This window comes from Talaromyces rugulosus, chromosome V (assembly GCF_013368755.1).
Source record: "Talaromyces rugulosus chromosome V, complete sequence".
NCBI classification, from domain to species: Eukaryota; Fungi; Ascomycota; class Eurotiomycetes; order Eurotiales; family Trichocomaceae; genus Talaromyces; species Talaromyces rugulosus.
Genome location: NC_049565.1, coordinates 1793372 through 1817218, shown reverse-complemented (window position 1 = coordinate 1817218; position 23847 = coordinate 1793372). Strand labels below are relative to the sequence as shown.

Sequence of the window (23847 nt, the reverse complement as noted above, 5' to 3'; positions counted from 1 at the left end):
AATTGGGAAGGCGCGTGTGGAGAAGGCCCGTTCCCCGCAAAACCGGCAGGAACGATCATCGGTTGATATTCGTGCAACCCTCTCGTACTTGCCATTAGTAACGAGCAACTTGATTCCCTCAGAAGATGCTCGTGCTGCATTTGTGCTGCATCCTCCATCTGTCACCCTCATGAACACGCAGTATCTGCGGTCAGATTTGCATCAAATTGGAAAATAAAAATGAGCCCTGAAAAACAATCCAAGCAGTTTCGCAAACTCGCCCCAGGCCAGCGCGTCTCGCGCGCCTGTCTGTACTGTCGCCAGCGCAAGTCGAGATGTGATCTGTAAGACTGCTCCTGCAGCCCTAAATAGCCCTTACTGACCCCATTGTGCAGAGATAGCGGCGGCAATCCGGGCACGCCACCCTGTCAAAGGTGTCTCCGTGAGGGCCGAGAGTGCGTCTTGGGCTCGTCGAACCGCGGTGGGCGGCGCATTCGCAAAAGCAAGATTGACCGTCTTAATGAATCGGCACAGAAACCGAAGCCCGCTCAAGATCCCCCGTCGGGCTCAGCCTACTCTGATAGCCACTCATTGCCGGCATCTCGCTACTCGGTTACTGACATCTACGCCAGCCCTACGGCCAATCCGCCCGGCTCGGCTACTGCGGACGACGACGATAACAACGACGATGCCGCTTCGACTTCGGACAGCGCCATCGACTCGGGGGTCCCTAGGAACCCGTCAGATGCATGGCAGTGTTTGACTGGGATTGCGAAACGGGGGAGCGAGGCCGGACATGCAGCGCATTCTTCGCAAACGCTGCCTCATGTGGCTGAAGATGTCTACGCAGATACCACTTTCCAGGCTCCCCGGAGGCCGTCGAGTTCTGGGATTAGAGGCTACCAGCTTGTCCAAAATGGCTCGCTTGATCCTGAGCTAATCTTCCAGCTGATAAAACGATACGAAGAGAATTTCCATCCTTACCAACCGCTTGTTCCGAGAAAGTACTTTGATCGTGCCGCTCTCGACGCGTTTGCAGCTACCGAAAAACATCTACTTACCGCCGTTCTCACCATTGCTTCTAAAGATCTCGTCGATACCCCGTATATCCATGAATACTGCTCCAAATACATGCACCAATTAATCTCCGGGATTGCTGCTGGCGCGGACTGCGAGGTGGAAGCAGTCGAGGCGCTCATTCTGCTGGCGGAATGGGAGCCCCAGGGACTGCGTCCTAATATCGAAAGGGTCGGCCGCGGTGAAGAAGATCGCGCTGCCTGGATGCACGTAGGACTTGCCCTACGTTCTGGCTACTTTCTTGGTCTGGACCGTACTTCTTTCCGAGGTGACCCTAGCTCGGAAGATTGTGACGCGCGCAAGCGACTGGCTTGGACTAGTTGTTATATTTCGGATCGACTGATTTCGGTACGGATTGGAAGAGCGTTTTGGTCGCGAGGACCTGGCCCCATGACTGGGTTTGTTAGCCAAGATTTCCCGTCGTTGCAGCCGGTCAACGAGGGCGATGAAGATTATGCAAGAATCATCCAAGCCACCTTGGATCTGACGCAGCTGTACGGAAACGTGCATGAGATTCTATATTCTGGCATGCGTTCGAGCAACCAGATGATGCTGATGGGAGACTACATCAAGTATGCAGACGACTTTCGCACTGCCATTTCTCGATGGAATCGGACTTGGGGGAGCTTAGATTGTGAGAAATCCCTTCTTCTTCTTTATTTTTACACATTACTAATAGGCGCAGGCTCGCCTCGCATCAAGACTACTCTTCAAATGTCGTACGAGTATCTGAGACTATACACCAATGCGTTCGCCTTTCAGGCAGCAATCTCCCAGGCAATGGTCCGAAAACCAAACACCGGAGACCAGCATTCGCAGAGAGAGCATCTGAGGGCGACCTTTGGCAACGTGGCTTCCATGTCTGACGCACGCTTTATATATGAATCCTTGGATGCGGCCAAGTCGTACTTGGACATTCTTGTCAGCGCAGTCAACCCGGAGCAGCACCTGCGGTTCATGCCGCTCCGATTCTACTTGTATGTTTGACCTGCTCAAAATATTCAATTCAGACGCTGACCTATTGCAGATACAGCATCTATGCGGCGGTTTTCTTGTACAAAGTATGCATTTGTCCAACCCTAAACTTTCTATACACATCTGACTTGTTAGGCTCGCTCCTTTGGTGTGCTCTCGCCTGCAGAGGAGATTTCAGTTCGCGAGCTCGTATCACGGACGACTGAGCAGCTACAGCGCGCAAGTGCCGGGCCTGACGACATGGGATCGAGATATGCACGTCTTCTCGAGCTGTTGTGGAACCCTCACCACTCGAAAGCAGCAGTTTCTCTGAAGGCGCGACCTAGTAATGATAACAACGAAATCTCGATGGCGAGTCTACCCAGCTCTGTTCCTGAGCAACCCTCGATGTACTTTAGCCCGGCCAACGACTTTTCCTGGCTCGACCTGGGCGCCGTGGGCGATTACGTCTCGGGCGATCAAATGACAGCCGGACTGCTGGGGTACGACGGGCTGCAGGACAATAGCATATACGGGGGAGCGGTGAGCCAGCAGATATGGCAGGCGCCATTGTGGATGAACGAAAACATGCCGAATAGTCTTCTCTTTTAGACATCTAAGCTTCTAGTTAAGCTGGCGGAGCAGATAACACTCATTTGCCGACGCTGGCGGCTATCCAACCGACAGACCGGATTTACTCCGAGAATGCGGGGCCTCAAGTGTCAACGCACCTAAAAGCTAAAAGCAGCAGGACTGTCGTTGTTCTCTTCGACATTTAGTCAATCTCTAGTGAATATATATAGACATCTATCGCTATATATATATATATATATATACCCCTATATATTCAACATGTCGCAGCTCAATGACATCAAAGGCCGACTAGCCCTAATCACCGGAGCCTCTGGCGGGTCAGTGAATACATGGCATACATCGATGAAAATAGTATTGAGACTGACTGAAACAGAATCGGCGCATCATGCGCTCGCCAGTTAGCCCAGCGAGGCGTGCATCTCGCATTGACATACTCGTCCAACCTGACCGCCATCACGACGCTTGTCGATGAACTCAAAGGCGTGGACGGCACACTGCGGATTTCGATCCATCAAGTCGACGTAGGCGAGGCCGACCAGATCGAGAGGATGTTCAGCGAGATTGACAAGGAGCACGGCGAACGGCCAGATATTCTGGTGTCGAACGCGGGGTACGGCAAACGCGTGCCGCAGGTGTGGGACATTACGCTGGAAGAATTCGACTACACGATCCAGGTCAATCTGCGCGCGTCATTTATCCTCGTCAAAGGCGTGGTGGAGCGTATGAAGAGCCAGAAATGGGGTCGGATTGTGTTTATGTCGTCGATTGCCGGATACGGGGGTGGAATCAATGGCTGCCGTGAGTCCCAACTTTTCGATTCTTCTCAGCACCAAGGGCTAATAATAGACAATCAAAAACAGACTACGCAGCGTCCAAGGCCGGCATGACGGGCATGATGCGCAATCTCTCGACGCGGCTGGCCGAGTTCAACATCAGCGTCAACGACGTGTCGCCGGCCATGATTGGCGACACGGGCATGATCCCGAGCGCCGCAGCGATCCCCGAGGTCGCGGCGGGCATCCCTCTGGGGCGTCTGGGCGTGCCTGAGGAGGTAGCTAATGTGGTCACGATGCTGGTGACGACGGGGTATATGACGGGGCAGAGTTTGCTGTTGGCCGGGGGTCTTAAATAGTCTAATGTTTGCATTATTATTGTAAAGCGAGGACCTTGGTATATATAGGACTAAAAGTGGGTACTTTGTCCCTTGGTCCCAACATAGAAGAGCTGACGTCCTTCCTTTCTCCAACCATCTCTCTACTTTGCTACAATTTTGCCCGTCCTACCAGACTCTCTTTTCGAGTTTGGTCCTTTGACTTGAATTCTCTAAAGGTGTAGATCAGACACTAACAATGGTCGATCGGACATCCGGTGAAATGTCCATCCGTCCCGAGCAGGCAGCTTGGTGAAGCTAGGACTCCCTTAGCTCCCCTTTTTTGAACTGCAACAACAATGTATCTTATAAACGCAGCAGAACGTGGTCCTAGCCAGTTTTCAAGATGAAAACGCGTCGACTACTCAGAGAAGAAATCACTTATTCCCTCGCCAAGGAACGCGAGGTAAATATCCTGCATCAGCTGGGGTATTTCGACCAACAGTGTCGGTTCTTCTCCCGTCTTGATGACAGACGCGAATGGATTAAATCTGTTATAGCCCATCATTTGGGCTTCAGATCGACGAATATATGCCATGTGGCGAAAACAGAGGACTGGTTCCGTGGCAGCTTCAACGTTTGCATTCCTGTTACTATTGATAACTGGACGGACCGACGGCAGCCGGGACATCGTGTCATGCTCCGATTTCCTCTTCCATATCGCGTCGGAGAGGACTTTCGACCTGGGAACGGGGATGAAAAGATCCAATGCGAAGCTGGTGCCTATGCATGGCTCGAACAAAACTGTCCAGATGTCCCAATTCCACGGCTATACGGTTTTGCTTTGTCAACAGGTGAAACTGTACGACAGCGTGCTCTTGGTGGAAAAGACATCGACCGACTAATGAATGCTTAAAACACTCTAGTTCACCCGAATTGAACACCTGCCCTTTTTGAGCCGCTATTTCCACACCTTACGCCGTTGGTTTCTACAATTGCTTCGTTTACCCGTGCCGTTGCACTACGTTCGCCATCCAAATAAAGCCAAGGCTCTGGATGGTGTGAGCGAGGCTGGATACTTGTTGATAGAGGGCATTGAGGAAACACAAGGGACGATGCTTTCGAACACGTGGTCTGAAAAACAAAACGATGTCGAGTTGCGGACGAATTTCTTCAAAAGTCTTTCTCAAATCCTACTGAGTATCAGCAGAACGCCGTTACCTCGTATTGGATCCTTCATTATCAACAGGGAAGGATATTTAACATTGAGCAACCGCCCGCTTTCAATGGAGCTGCAAGAGTTGGAAAATGAGAAGATCCCGACCGAATTGTCCCGCGACTGTACCTATTCCACTGTGGGGTCTTATGTGACGGATATCCTAGGAGTACATGACAGCCGCTTGCGGAATCAGCCTAATTCTGTGAATAACGTACAAGATTGTGGCTATCAGATGTCGGCACTGGCAGCAATGCGGACAGTAGCGCCGTTGTTTTTCCGCAGAGATTTGGGTCGTGGACCTTTCGTGTTTACATTGACTGATCTCCATCAGAGCAACATTTTCGTTGATGACAAGTGGAATATCACTTGCCTGGTCGATCTCGAATGGGCGTGCTCTCGCCCCATTCAAATGGTTGAACCTCCTTATTGGTTGACGAATAAAGGTGTGGATGAGATTGATGCTAGCGAATATGATAAAATTCGGAAGGAGTTATTGACCGTCATGAGTGCTGAAGAGACACAGAAGTCTAGCAATATACTCTCAAATGGTGGAGAAGAAGTGCCGATACGACTATCGGAAGTTATGGAACAAGCATGGACGACAGGGACGTTTTGGTATTCCCTGGCACTCTCTAGTCCTACGGGTCTTTTTAGCTTGTTCTACGAGCACATTCAACCCTTGCTGTCTAAGCACTGCCCAGAGGACATTGGTGAAATCATGCCATTTTACTGGGCCAAAGACGCGGGGAAATTTGTGGCGACCAAGCTCGCCGATAAGAAGAAATACGATATTGAGCTTCAAAATGCTTTCGCAGAAAGTTGCTCTGACAGTCATCTTTCTGATCATACTGGAAAAGATGAGGAATAAAAATCATCCTAGTAATGATTGGCTACCATTTCTTCCCTAGGGCGACATTTGACGATGTCCATGCTTCTGTCTAGCAATTCCTTTATTGGCTAGGTTTGCCTTGGTGTTCTTTGCCCTCTTCCTCAAGGTGTCTTTCAAACGCTTCATCCAGTGCACTGAAACCCTTTTTAGCCTGGTTTTCGTCTCTCTTCCGCCGTGCAGCCCTACCGGAGCTGCTCATCTGTTGAAGAGACTTGACAGGCGCATTTACTCCAACACTGGCTTCCTCGATTTGGGCTTTGCCAGCTTCATTTTTTTCGGCCATGGTGGAACCTAGGCGAAGGAAATGGCTAGGACCTGCAATGACTACCAATCTTTTGATGGCACCATACTGACAGGATGTTGGAAGGTGCAGGATGAACACAAGAGCACGAAGGTATTGTTATAAAGATAACCAGGCATTTTCTGCTGCACTTACATGTAAAGGACGCTTTGTAAAAGCCGCATGTGATGGTTTGTGTTGTTCATGCGGTGTTGCAACAGTAGAAACAATCTTGACCCCTCATATGCAGCCTGATGTCAGTTAGCGTAAATTGACTTGGTGACAGGACAGGTCCTCAGACTCTATGTAGTCATTGGGCAGCGGTAGTATTCGCCTTTTGTATATTTATATACATGGCATCGTTATGATACATAAATTTTAAACCAATATATTGATAATGAGCAAGTAAATCAGCCCTCAATCACCACCTTGACCACAGGCACGCCATTCTCATCGACTCCTTTGCCCGCCAGGCCAAAAGCCCTGTCTCCCTGGCCTTCTTCGGCCAGCTTGACGCGATGCGTCACGACCTTCTCCTCCACCCTCTTGAACACATCCGTCTCCAGCACTTTTATGGCTGTAGGATACGCATGCCTATCATAGCGAAACACGCCGATCAAATCAACCTCTCTCAACGCAGCAGCTCCCACGGGCAGCGTCTGCACCGGCGACCCCATACCAATCTGCACCACGACACCCCCCGGCGCCGACGCATAGATTCCCGCCTGCACACACGCCGGCACCCCCGTACAATCATACACCCGCGCAAACCCACCACTCACCGCGTGCGCCTCTTGCAATTTCTTCGCCGTCTCCTGTGCTGTCGCCAGCGCGTACGCCGTCTGCTCAGCCTGCGGAGCATCCTTGGGCGGCGGCGGGGTCGCCGAGCGCTCAATCAGGGTAGTCCTGAGGCCCAGCCCCAGCGACTCGGCGACCTTGAGCCGCGCACCGTCGATATCAGCAACCACAATCGACGAGAAATGCTGCGATGTGGCCAGCGCCGCAGCGAGCAGCAGGCCAATCGCGCCCGCGCCGAAGATCAGCGCGGCGCTCTCTTCGCCCAGCGATTTGGCGATGGCGGCTTCGTCGCTGGTGGGCGGGTGTGAGCGGCGGATTGCGTGGAGACAGACAGCCAGAGGTTCAGCGAGGGCACCGCCTGTGAACGAGACAGAGTCTGGTAGCGCATGGCACATGTCTTCGGGATGGTTCGTGTATTCCATGAGCGTGCCGTCCAGATGCGGAAACACTTTTGCGCTGGAGCGAAACCGCATGTTGGAGCAGAGATTGTAGCGGTCGGACGCGCAGAACAGGCATGTTCGACATGGAAGGCCGACTTCGAGGGCGACGCGGTCGCCAGTCTTTAGTGTTTTCACGTCGGGTCCAGTGGCTGTGACGACTCCAGAAGACTCGTGGCCTAGGGCCATGGGCGAGCGCACGACAAAGTCGCCGTTGCGGCCGTGGGTGTAGTAGTGCAGGTCAGAGCCGCAGAGGCCCGTGGCGCGGATGGCGACTTGGACTTCGTTTCCTGTAGGTGCTGGTGCATCTCTGGTTTCCTGTTTTTGTTGTTGTTAGGTCTGGATGTTTTTTTCCCTGGTATGTCAACTCACCAGGCGGAGGTCTTTGGCGCCGTGGAGGACCAGGGCTTTGGTGGATGTGATGGTGGCAGACGCCATGATGTATCAGATGAACTTGGACAATTTTGAGTCTGTTCAATTCAATGATCTTACTGTCTAGATGTTGAGTTGTTGGAGTTGAGTTCAGTCAAATGTTATTGAAAGTAATAACTCCAATAGCCGGAAATATAAATGCGGGGAGGACACCCCACGGGAGGTATGTATACTAATTATGACGCTGTCCAGTTTTTCTTCGATATATGCGCGATTAAACCTGCACCCGGCTACTCCTTAAAAAAAGAACAAAAATATCTAGACGTCCATGGAAGTCGCCTCCGACTCGCTCATCGACAGCTCTGTACGGAGAGAAATCCGAGCGAGGGGCATCGGCTATTGGCGTGGGGGTGGTCGGCAATTGATTGATCGGCTGCGGTTTTTGGATGCCGACGATTTTATTTTTATTTTTTTGTATTTGTATCATGATCAATTGATGCATTGATGATAATAATAGTAGTAGTAGTTGTACAAGTACTACGAGCAGAGTAGAGAGAGGAATAACCCAGCAACTTTAGAGTAGGATTTATATTTTTAATAATAATACCAGAGTGTGATGTCAACTATATAGTATTTATTTAGCTGTATGTCATTCCCCGCATGCATTATTATAGCCCCATAATCCCCGTCCAGATTCCTATTTCTAGCTCTGGCTGTGAGTCGACCATTTCTTGCTCTGCCATTATTCCAGCTTCCTGCACGCATTTTCATTTCCAACTCCTACACAACTCGCCACACACACATATACACACAATGCCGTCGCAAGCCGCTCTGTTGATTGGCGATATCACGCATGCTCGGCCAGAATGGGAGCAGCTCTCGTCGCTTCTGACGCTGAAGGTGCGAAAACCTATCAAGAATACCATTTTAAAAAGAAAAAAAAAGTCAAACTAATAATGTAGGAATTCTCCCGAGGAACCCGCGAAGAGTTTCTGCAAAACTGCAAGTCCGGCCAGTACGACGACGTGGTCGCCATCTACCGCAGCAATGCGTCCAACAAGTACACGGGCCCGTTTAACAGCGAGCTGGTCTCGGTGCTGCCCAAGTCGGTCAAGTATATTTGCCACAATGGCGCGGGATATGACAATATCGAGGTGCCTGCTGTGACGGCAGCTGGTGAGTTTTTTTTTTTATGGTCATACAGCAGAAAAAGAACTGATTTAGGGTAGGGATTTCCGTGTCTAGCACCCCCGTCGCAGTCAACAATGCTACCGCCGACGTGGGCATTTTCCTTATGATCGGGGCTCTGCGCCAGGCGCAAGTCCCGTTGTCCTCGATCCGAGCTGGTATGACTCTAGAATATTGAAGACATGAGACAGGAAACAAACTAACAAGTCTAGGCGAATGGCTGGGCAAGTCCACCATGGGCCACGACCCCGAGGGCAAGGTTCTGGGCATTCTGGGCATGGGCGGTATCGGACGGGTATGTTTACTCAAGTCAACACTGGAAACTTATACTAATATAGATATGTATGAAGGAAATGGCCCATCGCGCCAAAGCATTCGGCATGACCATCCAATACCACAACCGCACCCGGCTGGCGCCCGAGCTGGAAGCCGGCGCAAAATACGTCTCGTTTGACGAGCTGCTGTCTACATCTGATATCTTCAGTCTGAACCTGGCCCTGAACGCGTCGACGCGACACATCATCGGCGCCAACGAGCTGGCCAAGATGAAGAGCGGGGTGGTCATTGTCAACACCGCGCGCGGCGCACTGATTGATGAAAAGGCGCTTGTGGCAGCGCTTGAATCTGGACATGTATGTTTTTTTTTAATCTTTGTTTTTTTTCTTTTCAGAAAGCTAATTGTCAACTGTCAGGTTGCATCGGTCGGCCTCGATGTCTACGAGAACGAGCCGCAGGTCGAGCAAGGGCTGCTCAAGTCGAACAAGGCGTTTCTGCTGCCGCATATCGGCACCATGACGTTTGAGACGCAAAAGGAGATGGAGCTGCTGGTGCTGAACAATTTGAAGTCGGCGGTGGAGAAGGGAGAGTTGATCACGCAGATTCCGGAGCAGAAGAAGTGAGAGTTGGCAGTTAGTTGATAGATAGATGAATGAATTGTTGCATAAAGATTTGCGAAACCAATAGAAAACAAGTAAAAAGTGGAGCCGAGTGTATTACATAAGCAGCCTCACGTGACGCCCCGAAACAGCTAGCTTAGGGCTCGCTTAGGGCTCAAGCGCGCCAAGACGAAAAAGCACACCACCCGCAGCCTTTGGAGATCTCCGTCCGCCGACAGGAAAAGAAGTCAACAACCATCCGACCCGACAGGACCATCTCTTTTCCGGCAATCTTTCAAGATGGTGAGTTCGCCTTGCCTCGAGTGTTGTGTGTTGAATTGCTGGATTGAATCCGTTCTGGATTGGATGCTGGGGAGGATGTTGGATCGGATTGTTGGATACAAGAAAGAGAGGCTTGAACCGATCCAATATTATCTCTCGCCATCAAAATTCTATTCGCAACCACAATTCGCACCGATCGAAATGCAAAAATGAAAATATAAACTAACACACACAGGTCCGCTACGCTGCACAGGAGATTTCGAACGCAAAGAGCGCCCGTGCCCGGGGCTCTTACCTGCGTGTCTCGTTCAAGAACACGCGCGAGACCGCCCAGGCCATCAACGGATGGAAGCTGCAGCGCGCTCTCGTCTACCTCGACAACGTTGTCAACCACAAGGAGGCCGTCCCCATGCGCCGATACGCCGGAAGCACTGGCCGCACCGCCCAGGGTGAGTTTGAAGTCACGGGACAGAATTGAAGATGTGAATGAATGGAGGCTGATATTCTCCTAGGCAAGCAGTTCGGTGTCTCCAAGGCCCGCTGGCCCGTCAAGTCGGCTGAGCAGCTGCTCGGCCTCCTCAAGAACGCCGAGGCCAACGCCGACACCAAGGGTCTCGACACCAGCAACCTCGTTGTCAAGCACATCCAGGTCAACCAGGCCCCCAAGGGTCGCAGACGCACCTACCGTGCCCACGGTCGTGTATGTTTTTTTCTTCTCTCTTCTCTTTTTTTCCACATCCTCTAGAACATTCCAGCTAACATGCCCAGATCAACCCTTACATGACCAACCCTTGCCACATCGAGCTCATCCTCACCGAGGGCGAGGAGGTTGTCCAGAAGGGCCCTCTTGTCGCCAGCGAGTCCCGTCTCTCCTCCCGCCAGCGTGGTGCCCAGATCCGCCGCGCCATCACCGAAGCTTAGGTTAGAAAATTGGGCTTGGTGGAGTGTGTGAGCGAGTGGTGAAATTTTGAGAGGAGTTTTGATTGTGACATATACCATGTTTAACAAAAAAGACAAAACCAAACGAACGAACGAAAAGAAAAAAGAAATAATTTTCAAGCATGGCCAATTTCTTTCTTTTTTCATTAAAGCGACCGATGATTAAGTTTTTTTTACGGCGTCACTTGAAATTATTTTAGGGGGTCAAATAAAAACAAAATTTTCAACTTGTTCAACATTGCCTCTTAAAAGGAAGAGAATTTGAAGCTTCCAATAAATAACCTATTTACTTGTTCTGTTTTAGATCTCGGTCTTGAATTGCCATGTAGGTGTATTTACAGCGCAAGTAGTATGTATAATCAAACATATACAGTGTCTTCAAATGTTGCAGAAAAAGAAACATTTCTTCTCGGCAAATAGAGCAGCTACCTAACTGCCTCCAACAAGACCAAAGTGTCGTCTCTCGTCATCGGCAGCAGCCACGGCGTTCACCGTCCATGACCACAGGTCTTCCTGCCATGCCTCATTATAGCTATCCACGCTTGATTTTATCTGTCTCTTACCCTCATAATAGACAGCAGACGTCGTACGTTGAGATTCATCCACAGCCACCCAGGCTAAATTTGTTCCCGAGTCCTTGGGTAGGTGAACGTTTGGGGAAATCAGTACTCGAAGGACAGGTATAATATGTGGCAAGACTTTTAGCCAGAGGAATCGTAACACAGGGCCCGCGTCTCTAGCAAGGCCAGTGCCGGGCATCAGCCCAGGGTCCATCGCAACAACTGTCCACTTTTTATGCGGTATTTGCTCAAGTCGTCTGCCGAGGGCATATGTCCAGAGAACGTTGCACAGCTTTGTCGTCGAGTATCGCTGTCGGCCCGGTTGCTTTGGTAAATCGCCAGTTGGATGAGCTACTTCTTCAGCAGTCGTGTAATGCGGCAACGGCATGCCTTTTGTTTGTTCAGGATCGTGCACGCCGCTTGCAGTTATAACAATACGACACTCATCAGCCAAATAGGGCTGGAGAAGGTGGAACAGCAAAGCATGACCGACATGGCCAATACCAAAAGTTGCTTCAATGCCATCTGTGGTATAAACAGGGCCTCCTTCAGCGAACTGAACCGCGGCGTTCAGTAGCAAAGCAGAGATCGGAGGCAGGTTTTGGTCGGCCCATGTTTCCACAAATGTCCGAATGTCCTTAAAGTCTCCCAGGTTCAAAGGCATAAACCGAACATTGCTTTGGCCAAGCTGCTCATTGATCAATGCTGCAGCCCCATCCTTGTCCTTTCGAGATGCGATGACGACGGCGGCATTAGGGTATCTCTGCGCAATCTCTCTGCTGGCATGAAGACCTAAGCCGCCTGTACCGCCTGTAACAAGAAAAGATTTTGTGAATTGGGACATTGCGAGCACTTGTTGAGAGAGGCTTTTGTAGGATACTCAAAAGGCAGGTGTAAGCAAAGCTGCACATGTGGGCTTTATAAAGCCATAAGAACGAGCAGGTCCCAGAAGGATCTCGGACATATCGTTCGGAGACATTGCAATCTAGGAGAGTCTTTTCGACATAATAAACCATTAAAGAAAGGAGTTGCAAACATTATCTAGACTTGGCGTTTTCGAGCTCCACCAGACAGAACGGCACCGTCGCAGACCAATGATTCTATTGAGCTAGTAGCACATAATGACCTCGCTAGTATTTCCTCCGACCTGTTTCTATTTTTCATCTATGCATACCAGTTTTGCAATTTCTCCCGAATCCAATCATGAATCAACAATTGTCAGCATTGCGAGAGCCATCCCAGCTTTTCCATCATATCTCAAGGTACCGGGTCGTCATCTGCACTCTCTGTCGACATGCGGTTCCTCCGAGGGCAATTGATAGACATCTCAAAGAGATCCACGGCATGACACACTCCCGTCGGTCCAGTTTTGTCAACTTTGTCCAGGGTCTTGATCTATGCGAGCCCCAGGACGTGACTCCGCCGGGCCAGAACGAGTTTCCCATCCCAGAACTTCCGGTGTTGAACGGCCTACGATGCAGCTTTGGAACTTGCAGCTATCTGTGCCTGACTGAGAAGCGGATGAAAAGTCATTGGTCTTTGGCAAAGCATTCATGTGTGATGCAAAAACAATCGTGGTTTTCGGTTCCAGTACAGACTTTTTTTCGTGGTAACCTGTTGAAATACTTTTCCGGGCTAGTTCAACCTCCTGAGACCGAGCTGGCGAAATGTAGTACCGCTGAATTATCCACCTGCTTTTTGACAGGAGCTTACAATATTGATGAACGCTTATTACAACACTATTGTACTTTGACTTCTACAATGATTACCTCCGACAGTAGCGATACAACATTCTGGCAACAGACTGTCCCCCAACTCGCTCATGAGCATGATTTCTTAATGTCGGCCATACTCGCACTCACATCTCTACACCTGGCTCATCTAAATACTGATCGACAAAGGGAATTTGCCATACATGCCTCTTCGTACCAAGATAGAGCAATGCCGATATTTCGGAAAGTCGTGGCAGCTCCAACTTCAGAAAATTGCAATGCAATTGTAGTATTCCACCATTTACTCGTCCTATATTCGTTTGCCGCCGAACAACAGGATGATGATGATCTTTTCTTGATAAGCAGAGATGACAATGAGGTTGCTCCACGCTGGCTGCATTTCATCCGCAGCGCTTGTGTTATATTACAAGATGTGCGACATTGGGTTGAAGTAGGCCCTTGTCAAACTTTATTACTCTCTTGGGAGGCTCCGCTCAAGATAAACAAGATTGTCAAGAAGTCGATTATGGAAACATTGCTTACTTTGATACCGCCCAAATCGTCTCCGAGATTCTGGAGGCAAAATATCGTCAATATTTACAACGAAGCATCGTCGCAATTAGCATTGGCATTTGCCTGCTCCACCGACCAGTTCACCATTTGGGATGCTCTTAGACTGTGGCCCGTCACAATATCTGTAGATTTCATGAATCTATTGCGAGAAGAGCACCCGTGTGCCTTGGTTCTGGTTGCACATTACACAGTCCTCCTGCAACGTATCGACAACGAATGGTACTTTCGAGGTCGCGCAAATAGACTTTTGAAAACCATTCATCGTAAACTAGATCCATACTGGTATCCTTATATACCACCTGTGTTGGCACTTGATGGAGCATAGATTTTCGTCAACTGGTATTTTTAGACCCATAATATTTGGCGTATAGACTTCATCACGTATTGTTGGTAATAGAGTGAGAAAATTCTGTCAATACTATGACAATATTAATCCCATTCAGGTGTTAAATGGTTGCTGTGGCCATCTAATATCAATAACCGATACCTTCCAACTGTACGAGGCCTTGTTACAGGCAAACTCGCACATATTTGTTATATAAGCAATCAAAATATACATCGCAGTCAATAAAAAGAACATGCCCATCAATTTCCAGCATCAACTGATAACGAATGAACAAACGGGTATAAAATGCTATATACTAACTATCACACGACTGCAAAAATAAATGAATAAATAGACTTGAACGAGTGTTCTATGTACGAAACAACACAAAGAAAAAAAAGAGCTTTGTACTTTCAACACAATGCTAGACGTGTCGTGCATGGTCTGAAGGTATAGTATGGTGGTCATTATCCGCAGCACTGTCTGCAAATGGGTTCTCAACCTGAAACTCGTCTGCGTCGTATTCAAACCGCCGTTGCGCGGCTTGGGAAGCAGCAGCAGGAGGAGGAGGAGTTGAGGACTTCGCAGGAGAGGGTCCTGGGAAAGCAGAGTGTGAGAGATGGGGTTCTTCGGCCGAGCTCAAAGGTGCGAGAGATGGAATCTCTTCGAGAAATGGTGGCGAAGAGGCTTGTCTCGGTGGTTCAGCAGGTGCAACAGGTCGAGGAGGCGCACTCTGGCCATTTGTGTTGGCGGTTGTGCTGACATTTCTGGTGGCAGTTCCATTGTCGTTGCCATTGCGATTGACATTGTTGTTATTGTTGTTGGCGCCGCCGTTGCTGTTATTCGTCGTGGCGCCGACAGCTCTTCTTCCGTTCAGCACTGCCCGCTGGTACTTGGATACAGCCACAGAGAGGTGTTCGTTTGTTTCAATCAGCGTGAGCATGGTGTCTTCGTCCGGCGGCGGGCTCTCCACAGCCATGTACTCCTGGATAGACCTCGCTGCTCCGGAGCAACGTTCCGAGAATTCTTTCATCAGCTCGTTGTCCTTGACTTCGGCCGCTGGCGTGCTCTGACACAGCTGGATGAGCAGATTCGCAGACGTCCGGGCTTCAGACACGCGAGCGGCCAGCTCATCCGGCGGTGGGAGCAGTCTCGGGCGAGTCGAATGGCGGTTATACGGCGGTTGTTGATGTCGGTGCCCCGGCGAGGATCGCTACTGTTTATTAGATTTACTTTGTCCTCCATCCCTTGGGGATTGATTGTACCCACCGACTGTCCCTGTCCACCGCCATGCTTTACGGCGCGTGCCTTTTCCTTCTTCCACATGGCAAGAAGCCCCGCCAGATCCTCGTCCCATGAGTTCTGCGCCTCGAACTGATCCAGCGTCTCGCGCAGCATATGCTGAGCCGACATATCGCGGCCCTCGCGCAGCAGGTCCCTGACAGTCGACACAAACTTGGCATCAATGTTGCGTGTAAACGTGTGTCCGGGGTTCTCGGCCAGGATGCGGATCAGCATAACGGCATTGTACTGGGCCGATCCCTGCGGTTTGGAGGGGGTTGATAGGTATTTGCGTATTCGCGCGGCGGCTTCTTTGGCAGCGGTGGCGCTGGACTCGGCGGCCTCGACGATGGCGGGGAGATGGAGGTAGTCATTGGCCTGGTTTTGTTTGTTAGATATTTGCATCTTGTTTGTCGTTTTCTTGCCAGAGAAGACATACCACGCGGTTGGGTCCTCCGTCGGCTTCGCAAAAGGCTTTCTTGAGAGCTGATCAGCATGTGATTGATTCAAGACAGCATGGTGGAAAAGCGGCTGGAACGCACAATCTCGCGAATAACAGTCTCTTCAGGCGACTCGTTTCCAGAGCTGGCTGGCGAGGGGTTGTTGCTGTTGTCTTGCGACGAGGAGGGAAATGCTAGATAGCAAACGCGCACTGTATCAGTACGATAGTAAATAATATTGAGGCTCTGTCGGTCGCAAGAAGCAACTTACTGCTGACGCGCCTCTGCAGGCCGCTAAACATGCGCTTCATGATGATGGACACCGCGATCTGGAAACAAACCCTGCTGCAGGTTGTTGTTGGTGGTGTGTGTTGTTCTGTTTTTTGTTGTTGGTGGTGGGGATTTCAGGAGGCTGACCGTTTAGTAAGTGCTTAAAATAGACTGCGGAGGAGCGCGGGTGCCTAAACCTAATGGATTAATTACGTGGTTTTCCAGGCTGTGCAAGAACCATGTGCTTTTTTTTTTAAAAAACTTCTCAAAATATGGGTTTAAAAATCTTGGATTAATAATTTACACCTATCGTCACAAAGCTTGGTAACTTGGTAGTCAGCATTCGCCCCTAATAGGACGATATATGCCCCTAACAGGATGATAGGCAGTATACTACCAGCCAATGACAATAGCAGAAGAGGGATTTCCGGTCATCTGAGAATGTCAATGTGTTCTTGGCTACTATTAGGCTTTTGGACTAGTGATTCACCGTTCCAGGACCATCCGGCTAATACCGTTATGACCAGCATGTCTATATTCACCTGTAGAGAACCCGGAATGGCCCGTGCATTTCTTGATATAACAAATGAAAGTAAATCAGATTTCAAGGAAGATTCTGGAATGTACGTACTAGTACCGTACCGGTGAACCCATCTCATACACCCTTTTTTCTTGAATAGAAAACGCCTCTCAGGATCTGTAAGAGCACGTAAGAGTACCACCGTCTTGCCGGTATACCAAAAGGGGCACCGTGAACAGGGAGCACACTTAAGGCGAGGAATTTCTGCAGACTTTTTTCCCTCTCGACAACTCTTTTGTCTATTTTACTTCTTAGACTACCTTTTCAAAAACTGAAAATGGTAGGACATTAGTTCCAGGCCTTTCAACGGCCGTATACCAATCAGAGGGTATACAGTGCCACTTCAGCTCTAGAAAATCTACAAACACCGACTGTGAGGGAGTTCCTGATATAGCCCTCACACCTGTCAACAGCACACAGGCTCTTGTTATAGGCGAAATGAAAGCATTATAGCTCCATGACCTGATGGAGATGTTTCTGGACCTCGGCACAACACACCGTGATCTAGGTATGTTAGTTAATCACGTTCAAAATCATTTACTGATAGTTCTTTGCGATTACAGGCCAGATCGGCATGTACATGTTCCATGCCAGTGTCCCGTTTGGATTCCTCCTCCCTATTTCACCACTGATTCCAACGACAACGGCCCCCTTTTCCCATTCCTCAATCGTTAGAGCACATAACCCAAGCTACATTTATACAGTGAAAGGGATGTTAATGACCTGGCCTCACACGCGAATTGATGAATGCCTTGAGCTTGTGTCAAGTGCCTTTTGCAAACTTGATATCGCTCCATCATACGCAGCAGACGCGCTTCCGAACCAAAGCTCAACACAACCTGCCAGCTCGACGCAACTAGCTGATGGGATGGTAGTTCAAGTCTATCCCGAGGAGGATTTTTTTCTGTATTGATACCTGGACTCTTCTTTTTGTCTACATACAGCCAAACAATATTCCTGACACAAAGGCCAGACCCACGAAACCCACGGAAGAGATCAAGGGTAGAAACTCTCTTATCATGTCTTGACAGCAGGTGCTAAATTGCCATTCTAGGGCAGATTACATGATACATGCTGCAGGTATGGACTTTTCACGACATACCACCTTCTTGAGAGGAACCTCGGTATTAGAGGAGATCCAAAGCATCTCCAACGTCGTCGAACATGCCGGGTCAAATACAAGGGTTCGCAATTGTCTGCCTAGTGGAGGCATCGCCTGTCGTGAATCAACACGAACAGATACCAGTCGTCGTAGCAAAGAGGCAGCCTGGCTATGAGACACCGGTATATCACGCTCTGGAAAACATATCGCGAATGGTCAACCATGGCCTTGGAAGGGGCCAATTCTGAAGAAGAACCCAAGTTGATAAACAATATATCACTTGGTGGCTAAACAAATCCAACGGCCGTTGAAACAAGGGATCACAATTGACATCAAAGAAGAATATCTATTATTCTAGGAACACGAAAGAAACGTCCTCTTGTTCATATTTAGAGGCTTTCGATGCAGGCCGGGCGCTCCAGCATAATATGCCCTGGTCCTAGCATAATATCGCCGTATCGGGACGGCTTCCCGACAACATACAAAAGTCACCACCATGGCACCTCACCTAGATCAATTTGACTGCTCAAAGGTTACATATGAACTATCTGCGCCCAACAAAATTATGGCTGACTGGGTGATACACTGCTCGCGAAGCTCAGGTGTTGGGACATGACTACGTACTATTCGGCATATTATATTTCAAGTTGGAGAATCATGGAAAGCGCGTTAATTCGCACGCAGCGTCCGAGGATTACGGTTTATGGGATGATAGATAACAGGTCATAACGGACAGCAGCCTAGTCGATTTTGGCCCATTCTTCTTTGCCACTCGTACGATTGCCTTGAGCGAATTGACGTCTTCCGCCATCTTGCCAACGATTGCGAGCAGAATGCACTTACAGGTGTGTTGGAAATAAGGATTGACCAATCTGCCAATGGCTGTTTGGTTAGTGGCTAACATGCTAGGGACTGGAGGACGTGTTAAGTTACATGTCAAAGAATAATTAGTTCGTCCGGTAGTTTCAAAATGACAATACCCAGAATATTCAGAGCTTTAACACTTGACGTTACTAAAGCTAGGCATAAACTTTATTAGCAACGTGGACCACTACTATTTCTCAATCGGACTCGAGATCACAACTTATTAAAGATAGTCTAGTCTTAATAAAAAAAGAGATGATACGTTAATATTAGCCTGCTTTATGTTGCTATCTAATATTCTTATCAGACTACTGACTGGAATCGGTTATCCGAGGTCGTTTCGGGATGATTCGGGCTGGTGCAACACGAGACGACCATACAAGAGGGACTCGTTGTATCTTATAATAAACACAATTTCAAACATTAAAAAGTATATTTCCTGTGATTCTATTATAAATGACTGAACCGAATTTCAATATGCCGATAAACGCCGATGAATCTACATGTTTTTGGCAACATAATACACACAAGCTCCGCCTGGAAGGAAGGAAATTACTACAGTTCCTTCTTCAGGAAATGCTCTGGTTTGTGTGTGGTCTCATAATCGACATGCACATAGGCACGTTCAACATCGGGCAAAGACTCGAGCTTGATCTGCAGCTCTTCCGCAACATCGTGTGTCGCCATTAGAGACGCGGCAGGGTCCATGACAACGTCAACTTCGACCAGCAGACGAGGTCCAGATGTATAAGCGCGAACAGTGTCGATGGCATTGATCATGGGGGAGTGGGTCATGGCTGCGAGGGTTAGTCTGATTTTTGGCTGGAGGGATGTGTTGATCGAAATACTTACAGATATAAGTGATGAGCTGCTGCATTTGAGTATCGGCAGTGACACCAACAAGCAACTGGAACTCGGAATAGGCTGTGCGCAGCCATAGGAACGACACCAAGACTGACAGGAGTATAGCTCCCATCGGGTCAATCCACCACCGCAGTTTACTTCCACCAACTGACGTCAAAATACCAAATCCGTTGATGAACAGGTCGTTCCGGTGATCCTCCCACAGAATCCGCACCTGCGAGAACTGGTTGCGCAGAGCCCAGCAGTACAAAAAGAGCGCGAATTTGGTAGCAAAGGCGACGGCAACAGCAATGACAGAAGGAAGATGGAAGTTGCTTTTTTCACTGGTGCTCCCGTCGACGAGTTCCTTGACTGAAAAGGCAATGATGATGAATGACACGGCAGTCATGAGAAAGCAAAAGCAAATGTTTCCTGCTGTCTCAAGGCGTGCCTTGCCAGCGGGGAACTTGCGCGGATCGACGCGGGAAACAGCTTTGTTGGACAGTAGCAGCGTCAGGTTGGACATGGGATCGAAAATGGCGTCGGCCATGGTGGTGAACAGGGACAAAGACCCGGACGAGACAGCGCCGTAAATCTGGATAACGGAGAGGACGACATTGGCGGCAAAACTGCCCCAAACGGCGATCTTGAACTTGAGCTGGTTCTGTGTGTTGAATTCCTTGGCTACCCGCACGTGCTCTTCGACCGGGGTCAAGAAGCGCTCGATGTTCTCATTCTGCGTTTCGTAGAATTCCTGCAGTTTCCCCGAGCTCGTCACCTTCAACCGCTCTCCGATGAAGGCCGGAGTGACCTTGTCGCGCTTGCGGGAGGTATTGGCCTTCATGTTTTTTATTTCCTCGGCGGTCTTCAGCTTGGAAGCGAGCTGGAAAGGATCACTGTTGGGAGTGTATCGAGGAGGCATGGTTCCCTCCTCATCGCTGGTTGTCACTCGTCCTGGCAGGCTGGGATCGTTACTCGCTCCGCTCGCGACTTGTTCGACTACATGTCTCGCGGGCGAGCCTCTGGCCGAACTGGACTGGAACGGATGAGGGTGGAGGGAGATGGCATGGCGAAGCTGAGGGTCTTCCATCTTGGCTTGATGTTGAGGATTGATGATGAAACGAGAGAAGAAGAACTTTAGAGTCGCGAAGGAGAGAATTACTGCCGGGGCGGAGTCATGTGGGGCCGCAGCGATGTTCTGGCCAGTCGGCGGCGGTGGATAACACTACCCTAATTATTGAGTTCGCATCTACACTTTTATAATAATTTTATAAGAAATTATTGTATCGTGTTTTGTCCTTCCACTTTAAATTGTGCAACTGCATCTATCTTCGTGGATGGCTCACATCAGGAATGCCAAGACTAAGACCAAGAGCCAAGGCCAAGCGCCAAGCGTTTCATCGAGGCAGTGCAGGTAGGTTTCGGTGATTTTCCTTGATAGATACTGATAATTGATAATGTGTAGGAAAGATGTAAAAAATTAAAGTTAGTTTGTGGGTAACCCCAAGAAAGTAACCATTGCCGTTTACGGACTTGCCTAAACCGGAAAAAATGGGGTTTGCGGTGTTTGATATAGAGTGGAGGTGTTCTTGACTCGGATCTCGGAATATGGACTATTCAGACCACATTGATAAGCTGCAATTCAAAAAAGTGGCACTGTGGAAGTTGAAAGTGATAGAGATCCGTACAACGGCTAATTTGATAGCGCGTGTTACCGGTTGCCCTAAAACGGCCATATGATTTTATATCCTACCTTATTATAATATGGAATGACCGGATTGACTATACAATTTCAGAATATCACATTAGAAACTCGGTCTCTGCATCTTATCGCCTTCCCTGGCTGCCTGCTAGACTCAACATCCCTATTGGCTTGGCGTTAATATTCTCTCATCGGACACGTATTCCGTAACAGCACAACAATGGTTGCCTGTTCTTTCATCCACCGTGTCCTGATTAAAGATAATGAGCAAAATTTCCATATATATTCTCTCCACACCACAGCTATAAAAGTTGATAGCCTCACTCGCTCAGCACTGAACTTGTAACGAAATAAAACCGATTTGGCAGAGACCGCTGACCGATACTAGCATGGCATCAATATCATGGGTGTTGAGACTATCGTTTGTAATTATCCTGACACTTTTGTTTGCATCTCCAACCCGAGGCCATAGTGGATCCCAGGGTTATTTACGACGGGCTTTAGAGAGCCTACAAAAGCCAGCCTCACCAGCGACGTTTTCATCTACAACGGACTGCCAAAAATGGCTACGACAAAACCCTGCAAGTATTGTTTATAACTATGGTGTGAATGACACCTTATCTGGCGCCGTCTCTCTCAGGGACTGCCTCATACGAGATGAAGCAGCACAAGCGAGACAGAATATCCAAGAGATTCAGATATCTTTCCCACTGTTTAGCCAGTCAGGCGGGGAGCAACAGCCCTTACAGGATATTATTCAGATGCTGCCAAATTTGGAGTCCATAAGGTGAGTCACGGAAGACCAAGGTGAATCGAGAATTTTTATTTACAGATCACTTCTTAGATGTGACGAACGTCATGTCGCGTGCAGGTCGCTTAATCTTCAGATGTCCCAAAAAAATAACAGCCGGTCTATAGATTTTGTGAACGACAGTGGAAACCCAGTAGTTCCTTTTATCGAATGCAGCTCTGACTCCCTCGTGTATGATGGTGGAGAGAGTGACGAGAGACTCGATCGGCTCTACGACGCTCTCGTCACGTGCCCGAATATACGATCACTGAGCCTTTCTCTCAGTCAAGGTGGCTGCTCAATTGGGGACACACGGCGGTCGTTCAACTGGAAAAAGGGTGACCATTTCCCCCGCCTGGAGAATTTGACTTTGTCTGGCTATGACTGGGATTCCAGGGTCAACAGACGAAAACCGTCAAACGCTGAGCATTGGAGAGCATCCATGGACTGGAGTAAGCTGAAACGATTGGATTTCAGTCTCCCACAAAATTCATTTCTTGATACCTTCCGCGGTGAACTGGGCGGTCTTGAGTCGCTTATCCTACGTCATAAATTGGGATTTTGGGGTGATGAAGAGACGTTGTGTGGCTTTGATGCAACTGCAGAAGCATTGCGACAAAACTATACCTCCTTTATTGCTGCACTCCCACCGTTGCGCGAACTGAGCATCAGTGGCGTGGGTCAACTGCTTAACATGACACCCATCTTGAAGACCCACGGCTCCAGTCTGGAAAAACTAAATATCCACGAGTTTGAACATGACTGCAGATATGAAACTGGAAACGCTACCTGGGTTCGACCAGTTCTAAGTGTATCAGAGGTAGAGAAAATTATTCTCTCAGCTCCAAATCTCAAAGACTTGACACTGGATGTATACCGAAGCTCCAATAAATGGCCCATTCCTATGCTCAAGACACTTTCCAAGTTTCCCCATCTTGCCCGACTCACTATAAACTTTGACCTAGAGGACCCTAGAAGGTCTAGATATGCAAAGCGGTGCTATGTGAGCGATTGGGTTAGAGACGAATACTGTACCATTCACGAGCTTATGGAACCACAGCTGAATCAAACAACAGCAAGCGAGATATTCCACACCATACAGCAATATCAAGCTGGTACCAAACTCCAAAACATTACATTTTTTGCTGGTGACTTTGGAAGGCGGGACGGAGGCGGTTTGAGACTTATCCCTCACTATGAGTGGAATCGGCCAGTGAGATATGACTGTTGGATGGAAGAGAATACCATCAAATGTGCAGGCCAACGCGATATTGATTTCGATGACGAGGACTTTCTTTAAAGTATTGATCATATTAACTACAATGATAATATATCTAACTATATCTATTCACATATTCTTTATTCCGTAACATATGCATATGGGCCTGTTTCCACAATACCCAATTGCCTCCTTATTCAAACATGGATCTTTCCGTCCAAGTACTGCTCGATATCTATTCCAACCTCAGCGCGCGTTACCAGTAATTCACGTGATTTAACTGACCTTTGACTCGCATTTAGGCAACAATAGAAATGACATACTGGTGAAAAAAATAATGCAGGGTTAAAGTAAATTTGCTCATGGAGGAGGTGTTGACTGCATCCACGCTGGCTAAGATCTGAAAGGCGTTAGATACGGACAACATCTGCGGCGTGATATCCTCTTGTAATTTATATCTTTTTTCACATTTTTCTAAATACTAACAATAGAAACTATCTATAAGTATATATACTGTACTATAAGCATAGGCTTATCCCAGACACCAGCTGCAGTGACCCTTCTTTACTAACCGCTTCACACCCCACTTCGCAGCAAACGTAACCCTAACTCT

The 23847-nt window shown here is 48.8% G+C and overlaps 9 protein-coding genes across 9 annotated transcripts; 5 read left to right on the top strand and 4 right to left on the bottom strand.

The window, feature by feature from the left end:
* Window positions 1-219: 219 nt before the first annotated feature.
* On the top strand, window positions 220-3736 carry TRUGW13939_09175 (uncharacterized protein; the record flags this gene model as incomplete). Its single annotated transcript, XM_035492300.1, has 7 exons — window positions 220-323; window positions 375-1690; window positions 1742-2033; window positions 2084-2117; window positions 2167-2513; window positions 2978-3402; window positions 3465-3736. 7 exons carry the CDS (start codon window positions 220-222, stop codon window positions 3734-3736), a joined length of 2790 nt encoding a protein of 929 aa, XP_035348193.1.
* A 364-nt stretch (window positions 3737-4100) lies between these two features.
* Window positions 4101-5781, top strand: TRUGW13939_09174 (uncharacterized protein; the record flags this gene model as incomplete). The annotated part of the gene is made up of 2 exons (XM_035492299.1): window positions 4101-4556; window positions 4621-5781. 2 exons carry the CDS (start codon window positions 4101-4103, stop codon window positions 5779-5781), a joined length of 1617 nt encoding a protein of 538 aa, XP_035348192.1.
* Window positions 5782-6492: 711 nt separating this feature from the next.
* TRUGW13939_09173 (uncharacterized protein) lies at window positions 6493-7755 on the bottom strand (the record flags this gene model as incomplete). The annotated part of the gene is made up of 2 exons (XM_035492298.1): window positions 6493-7635; window positions 7690-7755. 2 exons carry the CDS (start codon window positions 7753-7755, stop codon window positions 6493-6495), a joined length of 1209 nt encoding a protein of 402 aa, XP_035348191.1.
* A 747-nt stretch (window positions 7756-8502) lies between these two features.
* TRUGW13939_09172 (uncharacterized protein) lies at window positions 8503-10955 on the top strand (the record flags this gene model as incomplete). Its single annotated transcript, XM_035492297.1, has 10 exons — window positions 8503-8589; window positions 8652-8865; window positions 8919-9035; window positions 9090-9172; window positions 9228-9509; window positions 9570-9772; window positions 9914-10055; window positions 10270-10483; window positions 10547-10734; window positions 10803-10955. The coding sequence occupies 10 exons, from the start codon at window positions 8503-8505 to the stop codon at window positions 10953-10955; spliced, it is 1683 nt and encodes a 560-aa protein (XP_035348190.1).
* Window positions 10956-11402: 447 nt separating this feature from the next.
* TRUGW13939_09171 (uncharacterized protein) lies at window positions 11403-12377 on the bottom strand (the record flags this gene model as incomplete). Its single annotated transcript, XM_035492296.1, has 1 exon — window positions 11403-12377. The coding sequence occupies one exon, from the start codon at window positions 12375-12377 to the stop codon at window positions 11403-11405; it is 975 nt and encodes a 324-aa protein (XP_035348189.1).
* Window positions 12378-12877: 500 nt separating this feature from the next.
* Window positions 12878-14143, top strand: TRUGW13939_09170 (uncharacterized protein; the record flags this gene model as incomplete). Its single annotated transcript, XM_035492295.1, has 1 exon — window positions 12878-14143. One exon carries the CDS (start codon window positions 12878-12880, stop codon window positions 14141-14143), a length of 1266 nt encoding a protein of 421 aa, XP_035348188.1.
* Window positions 14144-14567: 424 nt separating this feature from the next.
* On the bottom strand, window positions 14568-16175 carry TRUGW13939_09169 (uncharacterized protein; the record flags this gene model as incomplete). The annotated part of the gene is made up of 5 exons (XM_035492294.1): window positions 14568-15356; window positions 15413-15802; window positions 15864-15902; window positions 15967-16076; window positions 16136-16175. 5 exons carry the CDS (start codon window positions 16173-16175, stop codon window positions 14568-14570), a joined length of 1368 nt encoding a protein of 455 aa, XP_035348187.1.
* Window positions 16176-19235: 3060 nt separating this feature from the next.
* On the bottom strand, window positions 19236-20613 carry TRUGW13939_09168 (uncharacterized protein; the record flags this gene model as incomplete). Its single annotated transcript, XM_035492293.1, has 2 exons — window positions 19236-19477; window positions 19533-20613. 2 exons carry the CDS (start codon window positions 20611-20613, stop codon window positions 19236-19238), a joined length of 1323 nt encoding a protein of 440 aa, XP_035348186.1.
* A 1001-nt stretch (window positions 20614-21614) lies between these two features.
* On the top strand, window positions 21615-23315 carry TRUGW13939_09167 (uncharacterized protein; the record flags this gene model as incomplete). Its single annotated transcript, XM_035492292.1, has 2 exons — window positions 21615-22012; window positions 22097-23315. The coding sequence occupies 2 exons, from the start codon at window positions 21615-21617 to the stop codon at window positions 23313-23315; spliced, it is 1617 nt and encodes a 538-aa protein (XP_035348185.1).
* Between the last annotated feature and the right edge of the window lie 532 nt (window positions 23316-23847).